Here is a 12,500-nt window from a genome sequence, read left to right on the forward strand (position 1 = left end):
AAGCCCAGCAGGGCTCCCTGGAGAGGGGAAAAGTCAGTTCTAGCACTCCCTATACATCTATACAACCATAAAACACTCAATGACAGTCTCTCTCTCTCTCTCTCTCTCTCTCTCTCTCTCTCTCTCTCTCTCTCTCTCTCTCTCTCTTCTCTCTCTCTCTCTCTCTCTCTCTCTCTCTCTCTCTTAAGGCAAAGACACCCAGGGGAGCCCTGAAGGGGTCTTAGTATGGCAGGGTCAGCAACAGACAGTATGTGTGTCAGGGGAGGCTGGTGGAGGTAGACCAGGGGAGGCTGGTGGAGGTAGAAATCGGAGGACGGGCTCATTGTAATGCACGGCATGTTGTCAAACGCGCGTTTCTACCTCCGTTCTCCCCTGTTCTGCGGGGAATGTTTTAGTTGTGCCTTTAATGCCCTAGAGTTTATGTTATTGAGACAAAAACGTGACACAGTTTTATTTTTATTTTTTTGTTTTGCATTTCTACGGTCATACGGGGAATTGGGCCCACGCACATTCCTCCTGGCCCAGGCCGTAGGCGTTGTTAAGTGTAGAGTATGATTATGGTCGAGATGGAAGTTGTTTTTTTGTTTGCTTTGGAGTTAAAGTGTCCCTTTTTCTGCTCTTCTCTCTCTTTCTCTCTCTCTCCCCCTCGCCCTCTCTCTCTCTCTCTCTCCCTCCCTCTCTCCCCCTCCCTCTCTCCCTCTCTCTCTCTCTCTCTCTCCCTCTCTCAGGTTGTTGAGTTCCATCAAACCAGGCTTGGTGAAGAAGATCAACAGACTTCCAACTCCCATCGCTGGCCTGGTGAGTCCTCTTCTCCTCCTCCTCCTCCTCCTCCTCCTCCTCCTCCTCCTCCTTCAACCATCCCTCTATCCTCCCACCGCACATCTGCTCCCCATCCCTCTCCTTCCTTCCTCCCTTCCTCCCTCCCTCCCTCCCACCCTCCTCCCTCCATCCATCCCCTCGTGCTACCTCTCTTTTCTCTCTTGAACAATGTTGAGTCTATGCTGCTGCACAGAGGTGACACACCACACATCCATTTTCGGACTATAGAAACACTCAAACTCGGTTAGCGGTGCGTGTGCGTGTGTGTGTGTGTGCCTGTGCGTGTGTGCGTGCGTGTGTGTGTGTGTGTGTGTGTGTGCGTGTGTGTGTGCGTGTGCGTGCGCGTGTGTGTACGTGCGTGTGCCTGTGTGTGTGCCTGTGTGTGCCTGTGTGTGCCTGTGTGTGCCTGTGTGTGCCTGTGTGTGTGCGTGCGCGTGTTGTGTGTGTGTGTGTGCGTGCCTGTGCGTGTGCCTGTGTGTGTGTGTTGATGTGTGTATGGACGCTGTCATTGACAGACTGAGGACACACTTCCTGTATGAAAGCAGCGTGTTTGTGTGAGCTGCAGAGCTGACTGTGTTACCCGTGGCGAGAGCTGCACATCTGTTGCTCACCACACACACATACGCACACACACACACACACACACACACACACATACACACACATACACACACATACACACACACACAGTCTCCCAGTAACAGGATGAGTCATCCAGCGCTCTGGAGATGGATTATTTATACTCACACGCTCACACACACACTCACACACACACACACACTCTCACACACACACACACACACTCACACACACACACACACTCACACACACACGCACACACACACACACACACACACACACACACTCACCTTGTCATCTCCTCTCAGCAAGCAGAGAACACGTCACAGAACAGAAGCCATCCAACTGTTGGGACCGATTAGCCAACTAGTGTGTGTGTGTGTGTGTGTGTGTGTGTGTGTGTGTGTATGCGTGTGCGTGCGTGAGAGTGTGTGAGAGTGTGTGAGAGTGTGTGTGGTGTGTAGGGGTTCAGGGGCTTGTGATAATCCCAATAGGACACTGAGACTGATTGAAGCAGGTCTGTGTGTCTGTGTGTAGCGTCCCTGTGTAGTGGGACTTCATGTGAACAGTGAGGCCTGTGAAGAGACTGTGCTGCCTCTCTGATATCAAAGGAGAATGAGAGAGAGAGAGAGAGAGAGAGAGGAAGGAGAGAGAGAGAGGAGAGGAGAGGAAGGGGAGAGAGAGAGAGAGGAGAGGAAGAGGAAGGAGAGGAGAGAGGAGAGGAAGGAGAGAGAGAGAGAGAGGAAGGAGAGAGGGAGAGAGAGAGGGGAGAGGAAGGAGAGAGAGGGAGAGAGAGGGAGAGGAAGGAGAGAGAGAGAGAGAGAGGGGAGAGGAAGGAGAGAGAGAGAGAGAGAGAGAGAGAGGGGAGAGGAAGGAGAGAGAGAGGGAGAGGAAGGAGAGAGAGGAGAGGGGAGAGGAAGGAGAGAGAGAGAGAGGGGAGAGGAAGGAGAGAGAGAGGGAGAGGAAGGAGAGAGAGAGAGAGGAGAGGGGAGAGGAAGGAGAGAGAGAGAGAGGGGAGAGGAAGGAGAGAGAGAGAGGGGGAGAGGAAGGAGAGAGAGAGGGGAGAGGAAGGAGAGAGAGAGGGGAGAGGAGAGGAAAGTCTTGATGTCCAGTGGACTGTAGGTGAGGCAGACATATCTGGCTGCCAGTCTGGAACAGCCTGTTTCCTCCCTCCCAGGAGATGTTCATTACATCTCTCTGCCTGTTTGTGTTCCACATTCCTTGTAGTTGTTTATGATTTGGGGAGAGAATGTTACTATTGTATGCATATTTGTTGCAGTCAAGGGGGAGGGGGAGGGGCAGGGGCAGGACCGCAATATGTGTGTGAGTGTGTGTGTGTGTGTGTGTGTGTGTGTGAGATGGTGGTTTTATGTCGCTTAAGCGCTAGATAGATAGACTAAGGTCATGTTCTCACATGAAAGTCTGAATCAGGACCCGGAGCAAGTGGATGAGATTTCTTTATTTCTCTGATTTGCGTTCTCACAGCCCTTCATTAAAAAAACAAATTAACATATGCAATCGAAGCAGCAGACGTGGTAGTTGAATGGTCAGAAAAATTGAAAATTGCCCGTTCGTCTTCCCGCTCTTATCCAGATCAACACGCATGTGCTGTTGAACTTGTTTTCCTATGGACAGCCTCGATGCGTCGTTTCTAATCGGAGCGAAACCACCCTTTTCAAGAGGAGCATCCGACGGTTGTCCGGGAGCGACTTCGAATGCGCGTTCTCACAGCTCCAAACGACGCAGAGCGCCCCCCCCCACCACCGCCCTTGGTTTCGTTGAAGAAGTGGTAAAAAACAAACAAACAAACAAACAAAGGATTATTGAAAGAGAGAAGGACTGGACAGGATGGGAATAAACTAGTTGAACCAGAACTTTAACGCTGACAACACAGGAGACCTCACACACACAGGCCTAGCCCCAGAGACTCACAGACTGAACGGTCTGTCTCTCCTTAAATATCCTCCAAACAATACAGCGCAGGTGGAAGAGGACAGGTGGCCTGTACTATGGGTGCGTTCGCAAATACGCTCTGGAAATCTGATCGGCACTCATGGAATGCCTCTTGTCCAATCTAATTACGCTCTTTGTTTCTTTTCTTTTTGTCTCCCTCTCTCTCTTTTGGCCTTATCTCCTCTCCTCTGTCGTCTCTCAACCTTTCTCTCATTTTCTAGTTCTCTCTCTCTCTCTGTCTATTTCTTTCTCTCTCTCTCTCGCGCTCTATCTATTTCTCTCTCTCTCTCTCTTTGCCTTTGCCTCCATCTCTCTATGCCCTCTCTCTCTCTCTCTCTATCTATCTCTCTCTCTCTTTCTCTCTTGCTCTCTTGCTCTCTCTCTCTCTCGCTCTATCTATTTCTCTCTCTCTCTCTTTGCCTTTGCCTCCATCTCTCTATGCCCTCTCTCTCTCTCTCTTTCTCTCTTGCTCTCTCGCTCGCTCTCTCTCTTTCTCTCTCTATTTCTCTCTGTCTCTCTCTCTCTGTCTCTCTCACACTTCTGGCAGACTATGCTGTTTGATTCCCTAGGATGAAGAAGAGTATGTCTGTGTTCTCTCTCGTTCTCTCCCTGACTCCCTGACTCCACAGGCCCCAGACAGCAGTCAGCCACAGGTCTGAGATCAGTCTAGGAGACAGGCGTGAAACCAAGCGTGTGATTTCTGCCGGAGCTGTGGAACGAGGCCTGTTACATGGTGTCTTGGACGCATCCCTGTCATGGATTACTCCAGCCTCACAGCCGTGTGTTCCTGTTACATTACATACACCACATCACCAACTGTCAAATCTTATTTCAAATTTGAAAAGTGACAGTTGCATCTAAGTGACAGTTAACACTAGGACAGCCGTGTCAATGTTACCTACTATAGGAGCCGCCTCGGGGGGTCAAAATGCAACCATAGTCTTTACAACGGGAAGCTGCTACTTACACACATAGACCACTAGTTAGCGTCTCTTGTAATTTAGCCTGCCTCCTACACAGGAAAACTGCAAAATAGCTGGGTGTACTTCCTATCTTCCTTCCTTCCCTCCTTCCTTCCTTCCTTCCTTCCTGCTGTCATACAGCCCCTGACCCCAACCTCACCCATCACCCTCACCCATGACCCCTCTGTCCTACCCCTCACCCCCACCCTCACCCCTGATCCTCACCCTCACCCCTCTCTCCCACCCCTCACCCCTGATCCCCACCCTCACCCATGACCCCTCTGTCCTACCCCTCACCCCCACCCTCACCCATGACCCCCACCCTCACCCATCACCCCTCTCTCCTACCCATCACCCCCACCCTTGGCTCCCATGACTGATGGTGATAATTGTACGTTGTGTTTTTGACTTTGATCATAATGTGTTTGATCATAATGTGTGTGTGAACGGAGGGGTAATTGAACGATTGTAGTAGTGATGGATGGGAGCTCAACAGCTGGGAGAGGGAGAGGGAGAGGGAGAGAGAGGGAGAGTGAGGGAGGGAGAGAGAGAGAGACAGAGACAGACAGACTCGCTCAATAGTTGGATGAGGCCAAAAAAGAGGGGAAGAGACAAAAGAAGAGAAACAAAGAGAAAAAGACAAAGAGTGACAGAGAGAGACAGAGAGTGACAGACAGAGAGACAGACAGAGAGTGACAGAGACAGACAGAGACAGACATAGAGAGAGACAGAGAGAGAGACAGACAGAGAGAGACAGAGAGAGAGAGAGACAGAAAGAGAGAGACAGAGACAGTCAGGAGAGAGACAGACAGACAGACAGACAGACAGACAGACAGAGAGACAGACAGAGGAGAGAACGCTCAACAGCTGGATAAAGACAAAAAAAGAGCAGGAGAGACGAAAGAAGAGAAGCAAAGAGAATGGGAGAGGGAGAAAGAGAGAGAGAGAGTGGGAGAGTGGGGGAGAGAGAGTGAGAGAGGGACAGAGAGGGAGAGAGAGTGGGAGAGTGGGAGAGAGAGAGGTAGAGGGAGAAGAGAGAGAGAGAGTGGGAGGGAGAGAGAGAGAGAGAGGGAGAGAGAGAGAGGGAGAGAGATAGATGGTCTCAGTCTGCAGTAGCTTAATAGTAAGTTGGAGTTAAAGTGTTTTGTTGAAGTTGGCAGTTTGGTTTGGCGGCTCCTCCTCTCTTATCTACCGGCGTCCGTCATGGCCGCCAGCCTTCCTCCCCCACGCTCTTTAACGAGACCCGGGTAATTACACACCCCGAATTCTTGAAAGCCCATTCTCTCTCTCTCTCTCTCTCTCTCTCTCTCTCTCTCTCTCTCTCTCTCTCTCTCTCTCTCTCTCTCTCTCTCTCTCCCTCTCTCTCCCTCTCTCTCTCTCTCTCCCTCTCTCTCCCTCTCTCTCTCTCTCTCTCTCTCTCTCTTTCTCTCTCTCTCTCTCTCTCTGTCTCTCTCTCTCTCTCTCTCTTTTTTTTACGATCCCCCGTACTACAATACAATAACAGTGGATTCTCTTGTTGCACGTTTTAAAGCTAGGAGGAGACGCCTCAGTCGATCTGGCCGACGCTCTCAGCTGTACTGTGTCCTTAGCTGCGGTCTCTCATCCTGTCAACGTAGCTGTTGTAACTGTCCAGTCTGAGGAGAGGTCAACTGTCTCCCTCTTTCTCTGTATCTCTCTCTCTTTCTCTCTCTCTCCCTCTCTCTCTCTGTCTCTCTTTTTTTCGGTATCTCTCTCTCTCACTCTCTCTCCCTCTCTCTCTCTCTCTCTCCCCCCCCTCTCTCTCTCTTTCTCTGTATCTCTCTCTCTCTCTCCCTCTCTCTCTCTCTCTCTCTCTCTCTCCCTCCCTCTCTCTCTCTCTCTCTCTCTCTCTCTCTCTCTCTCTCTCTCTCGTTCTCTCTTTTATGAGAGCTATACTGTTCTGTATACAAGGCTACTGTTTTTATCCAACCGACGTATTTTAATGGTTTCCGTCAAACTGCCGTTAGAGAACAGGTCATCTCAGAGTGTCGAGGGCCGGCCTCGTTAAAGACTTCTGGGGGTTATCTCTGAGCCATCTCCTGTACACACACACTGGCCGGGACGGTAACAGGAAGTAAGGGAGTGGGAGGTGAACAGGGGCGCGGGGGGGGGGGGCGCGGGGCAGGGGGGGGATATCAGTAGGCCCTTGATTGGAGCGTGAGTACACACTGGAGAGTCACGGCTCCGTGCTTCTACTCTGTCTCTCAGCGTTACGGTACAGTTTAGATTTTGACATTTGACATCTTTTTTTGGCATTTTATCAGACGCCTTCATCCAACCAAAGTGACTTACAACAAAAACATTTTGTCTCAGTAAGTGAATCATCTATCCGTCAGTCATCAGCCCAATAGAGCTCTCAGGTCTTCTGCCGCTGGTTTTCTCTGTGTACCACATGTACAAAAGAAGAGATTTGGTGAGGCTGCATTCTCATTTTGTGCACCCAGATTGTGGAATGAACTGCCAGTTTAGGTTAGGGATGCAACCTCAGCACATATGTTCAACTCAAGACTAAAAACCCATCTTTTTAATATTGCCTTTAAATGACTAAATAATACATTATGATTATATAATGATTGGAGCACTTTGAGCTGCAACGTTTGCAGGAAAAGCGCTATACAAGTAAGTAAGTAAGTAAAGCTATTTTTATATAGCGCTTTTCGTACATGAAATGCAACTCAAAGCACAAATAAAAAGTTATTATTATTATTATTATTATCATAAAGAAAACTGAATCTAATGCTAGGGCCAGGGGACTATTGGGAGTTCCAATGCTAGAAGACTGAGGATAAATGACTTTATGACTCAGTACAGAGTCAGGGCGAGTATAGGGTTACCTGGGTATCGATGTCCTGCGGTTTTATCTACTGTAGACAGGCTTTTAAGTGACAGTAACAGTAAAAGCTCTAACCCGTATGCTTCTGTTCTCACTTACGTACTTGGTGTTTAAATGGACCCCTGTGGTGACCTCATGACTACACTCACACATGGAGCCCATAGTAGGATTCCTCTCAAACCTGCTGTTTACCGTAGTGGAACCGTGGCGTGTGAGGACATGTATGCAGTACAGTAAGACCCTATGGCTGCACGCTCGCATGGACGTAAGCACAACACAGAAACCTTATGGCTCACGTGGCTCACACAGGCTCAAGTGGCTTACTGTGTACAGTACAGCAACACCGAGCTCACACTCACACACACACATGCACGCACAGGCACACACATGCACGCAGGCACACACATGCACACACATGCACGCAGGCACACACATGCACATACATGCACACACAGGCACACACATGCACGTGCACACTTGCACACACACACACACACTCGCACACATACATGTGTGTACACACACACAGTACCCATACACACACATCCACACACACACACACACACACAAACAGTACACATGTACACACACATGTGTGTACACACACACACACACACACACACACAGTACCCATCCACACACATCCACACACACACAATCACAAACAGACACATGCACACACACATGCTTGTACACACACACACACAAACACATACACACACAAACACAAACAGACACATACACACACACACAGTACACACACACACACACACACACACACACACACACACACACACATGCGTGTACACACACACACACACACAGCACACACACACACACACACACACACACACACACACAGTACACACACACACCCAGTACACCCCCTCCTCCCCCGTGGGGGTAGTCAGGGTGATTACAGAGGTGAGAAGCCCATAAACAAGGAGCCGCTGTTATCAGGGCCATCGTAATAAAACACTGGCCCGTCCACGCCCTCCCCCTCCCCCCACCCCCCCCTTCCTCTTCCTGTTTGGGGGGCTGATGGGATAATGGCTCCCTGAGGACTGGGCCTGTTGTGTAATCAGGGGGGATGCAGACCAGCAGCATTAGCAGGTCGGTGTATGTGTGTGTGTGTGTGTGTGTGTGTGTGAGAGAGTGTGAGTGTGAGTGTGAGTGTGAGTGTGAGTGTGAGTGTGTGTGTGTGTGTGTGTGTGTGTGTGTGTGTGTGTGTGTGTGCGGCGGCGGAAAACACTAACAGGTTGTTTGTTCAGCGCGTGGGGAACACAGCAGGCCCGTGGCAGGTTGAACGTCCGTGCTCCGCTCCCTAACGGACCGTCGTGGGAAACACAGGATAGAAACTTTTACTTCCTTTGAGTGGGTTAGTGTAGAATGTAGTTTTTTTCTTTTAACAACCCCCAGGCGGTTATACAAACAATCTGTGCTAAGATCAGTCTTTGAGAATACTCCGATAACACGATAAAACATTTCAATTGAGCCGTGCGTCCTGTGGGAAGAAGAACCGTGAACAGTGGTCTGTCTGGTACATGTGTACAGCGTTTCCTACGTCTGTGTCAAAAACCACCAGGACTTATGATAAAGAATGGTACTCGACTCTCCCCTTTGCGTGTTTTTGGTGTTTCACTTGGCTGTGAGAGAGGGAGAGGATTCAGACACACACATCTGTACACCACCCAAGTCCCCCCCGGTTCAAACCCCTCCTCTCCGGAACATTCTCCTCTGGACACTCCGCAGAGCGTTGGAGTCGGAGTCGGTTTCCTGGGTGTGAACATCGCTATGCTTCCCCTTAACAGAAACCTCTGTGGTCAGATCTCAGCCAGGGAGGAGAGATATCGATTTCCTTAGCGAGCCCCTTAATCAAAACAGATCTCCTCCGTCATTCCAAGTATGCGTAGTCGTCGGTCGTTATTCTAGAGAGAGGGAGGGAGGGAAGGAACGCGTTTAAGTACTTCAGGCTTCAAATCATTCTTAACTTTGAACAGCGCGTCTCGGAGTCCGAGGGGAACCGCCGAGGGAAATGTTGTCTTAAGACCGCTGGAATTCCTCTCTTTAACTCTGCGTGTGTTTTTTGTGTGGCTGCTGGAACTTTGTGGTGCTGTTGCCCTGCCTGTTGTCCATTGTTTTGGTCCCTGAGGGGGGGTGAGGCGGGGTGAGGGGGGCAGGGGGGAGGGTGGTGCTAGTGGGTAGGGTTCTCCGTGGGTGTTTTCATAGACGTCGACCCCTGCCAACCAGAGAACTTACACATAACACATCCAGCTGTCAATCATCTGACTGTGGTTCCACCACCCCGGTTCCCCTCTGCCAGTGACCCACCACACCACACCACACGCACGTGCACACACACGCACACACACACACACACACACACACACACCAATGCTCACCAAATAACTGTTTGGTCCTGGGTCAGTTTTGTTTCTTTACGTGTGCTATTCTTGGCATTAGAGGACGATTGATTTTGTCGGAAGAGAGGAAAGAAAGGAGAGAAAGGAGAGAAAGAAAGAGAGGAAAGAAGGAGAGGGATGTAGCTGTTTGGGTTGGGGCCACAGGCGGCTAGAGCTGGAGAGAGAGAGGGAGAGAGAGAGAGAGACACACAGAGAGAGACAGAGAAACGCAGAAAGACAGAGAGAGACAGAGAGAGACAGAGACCGAGAGAGAGAGACAGACAGAGAGAGAGACAGAGAGAGAGACAGAGAAAGAGAGACAGAGAGACAGAGGCAGACACAGACACAGAGAGACAGAGATGGTTGGCTTGGAATCCCTGCAGTGATTGTTTCAAGTTTTTCTCTCATTTCTTTTTTCTTCTCAACCTTCCAAGTTTTACTCTGAGAGTTCCAGTGGCTGGCTGGCACAGAAGGGTGGTGGGGTGGTGGGGTGGTGCAGGGCAGGGTGGTGGGGTGGTGGGGTGGTGCAGGCCAGGGTGGTGCGGTGGGGGGGTGCTGGTGAACCTCACAGGTAACGCCTGGCCCTCCTGGCATACTGGGTGTTCTGGCAGCGGCTGCCCTGACTGGAAGCCTCGTGTCTCACAATAAACTATGAGCTACTAAACCTGAGTTAATGCTCGTACGTTTATGAACTCCACATGTATGTCCATGATGAACAGGCTGTGTTAGACCATTAGTTAGGGGAAGTATAAACAATATAGACGTTTGAATATGTTGCCATGGCGTTCAATAGCAGGGTGAAAAAAGGTAAAAAAAACAAAGGTATGTTTTTCCAAAGGAGTACTTCTTCCTACGAGACCACCAGGTCGGCTGTGGCGCAGGAGGTAGAGTCGCCGTCTAATGATCACAAGGTTGGTAGATCGGCGGTTCGAGCCCCGGCTGGCCACATGTCGAAGTGTCCTTGGGCAAGACACTGAACCCCAAAATTGCTCCCAGTGAGCGGGGCCGGCCGGCGCCTTGCATGGCAGCTTGTCGCCATTGGTGTGTGAATGTGTGTGTGAATGGCTGAATGAGAGGCCGTTGTAAAGCGCTTTGGAGCAGAAAAAAAGGCGCTACATACTGTAGGTGCAGTCCATTTACCGTCCCTCCACACTGACCCAGTTGAGGTTACTCAGGCCTCTGGGTTTTTACTGCATAAACTGGGTTTATTCTACTGAACTTAACTGGGTTTATTCTGGACCGCACCGTTCTGTGTTTCACACAGAGTTGATTCGCCCCGTCGAAACTCGTTCACATTCCCCCTGTGCCATGTGTGAGCGCACACACAAACACACACACACACACACACACACACAAACACACATGAACTCTCACACACACACACGCACACGCACCCCCCCCCCCACACACACACACACACACACACACACACACACACACACACACACAGATGGACAGAATGCCATGTAATCTATCTGTGGTCAGCGGGGGACGTTCGGCCAATCAGGGAGAGGTACGGCTGCGGCCGCCGTATCGATGATGGGCGCGTCGTCTTCTAACTGGAAGCAGATCTCTAATGAGCCAATCAGGCCCCTCCCCTCCTTAGCGAATAGTTTGGAGTTTTGCAGGGATATTTGGTCTCCGGTGGCGTGCTTTGGTTGGGCTGTAAATTCTGTAAATTCTGGGATTTCAGGATTATGATTTCTGTCTGAATGGAAACAAACCGCCACATACAAAACATTCCTTTGTCCCGTTCCACTCTGGGTCGTATTAACAGAGTGAAGAAATGGAGTTGAAATCAAACTGATTTAAGTGTTAAATACTTAGACATTTTTTTCCTTTTTAAGGAAGCACAACTAGGAATAATACAGGTGAATATTTGGTATGGGTTAGGGTTAGGGTTAGCTGATTGTGTTAACTGATTGTGGGGTTGTTGTAGGGTTAACTGATTGTGGGGTTGTTGTAGGGTTAACTGATTGTGTTAAATACTTATTAAAAATGTACCATTTTAAGGAAGCACAACTACTGTAGGAATACTACATGTGAATATTTGGTATGAAAGTAGTGAACGCAGGTCAGATCTGAGACCAGGAGATATGGCTTCACGTTGCCAGCTGCTGTCTTGCGTTGTGAAATCAAATCATTCTCTCTCTCCCTTCCCTCGCTCTGACACAACAAACACACACACACACACACACGATCCTGATAGCTCAGCAGTATGCACACACCCCTCTCTTTGTGTGTGTGTTTGTGTGTGTGTGTTTGTGTGTGTGTGTGTGTGTGCGTGTGGTGTTGTGTGTGTGTGTGTATGCGGTGTGTGTGCGGTGTGTGTGCGGTCTGTGTGTGTGTGTGTGACCCACTTACTCATAGGTGTATCTTTGCTGTCAAAGAAGGGATTACTATGTCCTTTGGGGGGGGTGTCGGGGGGGCTATGGGTGGGGTTTCCTCTGTAAGGGGGGGGGGGGGGGGGGGGGGGCAGGGATGGAACTCTCCCAAACAACCAGGAAGCCAAGGGTAGGGAGGGGTGTTGTAACACTGGCTCTGGAACGTGAGAAAATCCCTGTGTGTGAGTGTGTGTGTGTGTGTGTGTGCGTGTGTGTGTGTGTGTGTGTGTGTGTGAGTGTGTGTGTGTGTGTGTGTGTGAGTGTGTGAGTGTGTGAGTGTGTGTGTGAGTGAGTGTGTGAGTGTGTGAGTGTGTGTGTGTGTGTGTGTGTGTGTGAGAGAGAGGGAGGGAGGGAGAGACAGAGAGAGAGGGTGAGAGAGAGAGAGAGAGAGAGGGAGAGGGAGAGGGACAGAGAGAGAGAGGGAGAGGGACAGAGAGAGAGAGGGAGAGGGACAGAGAGAGAGAGAGAGAGGGAGAGAGAGGGAGAGGGACAGAGAGAGAGGGAGAGAGGGAGAGGGACAGAGAGAGAGAGAGAGGGAGAGGGACAGAGA

General features: G+C 50.2%; 1 protein-coding gene across 1 annotated transcript in view; it reads left to right on the plus strand.

The window, feature by feature from the left end:
* The window catches only part of LOC308153208 (LIM and calponin homology domains-containing protein 1-like), a gene marked incomplete at both ends in the record, with an annotated part of 130,386 nt that overhangs the window by 63,204 nt on the left and 54,682 nt on the right, over positions 1-12,500 (plus strand). Inside the window, 1 exon segment of the mRNA XM_080526294.1 lies at positions 729-798. Coding sequence (XP_080382420.1) covers positions 729-798 — 70 coding nt within the window.

This window comes from Nansenia antarctica, assembly GCF_963989245.1.
Source record: "Nansenia antarctica genome assembly, chromosome: 3".
In the NCBI taxonomy this organism is placed as follows: domain Eukaryota; kingdom Metazoa; phylum Chordata; class Actinopteri; order Argentiniformes; family Microstomatidae; genus Nansenia; species Nansenia antarctica.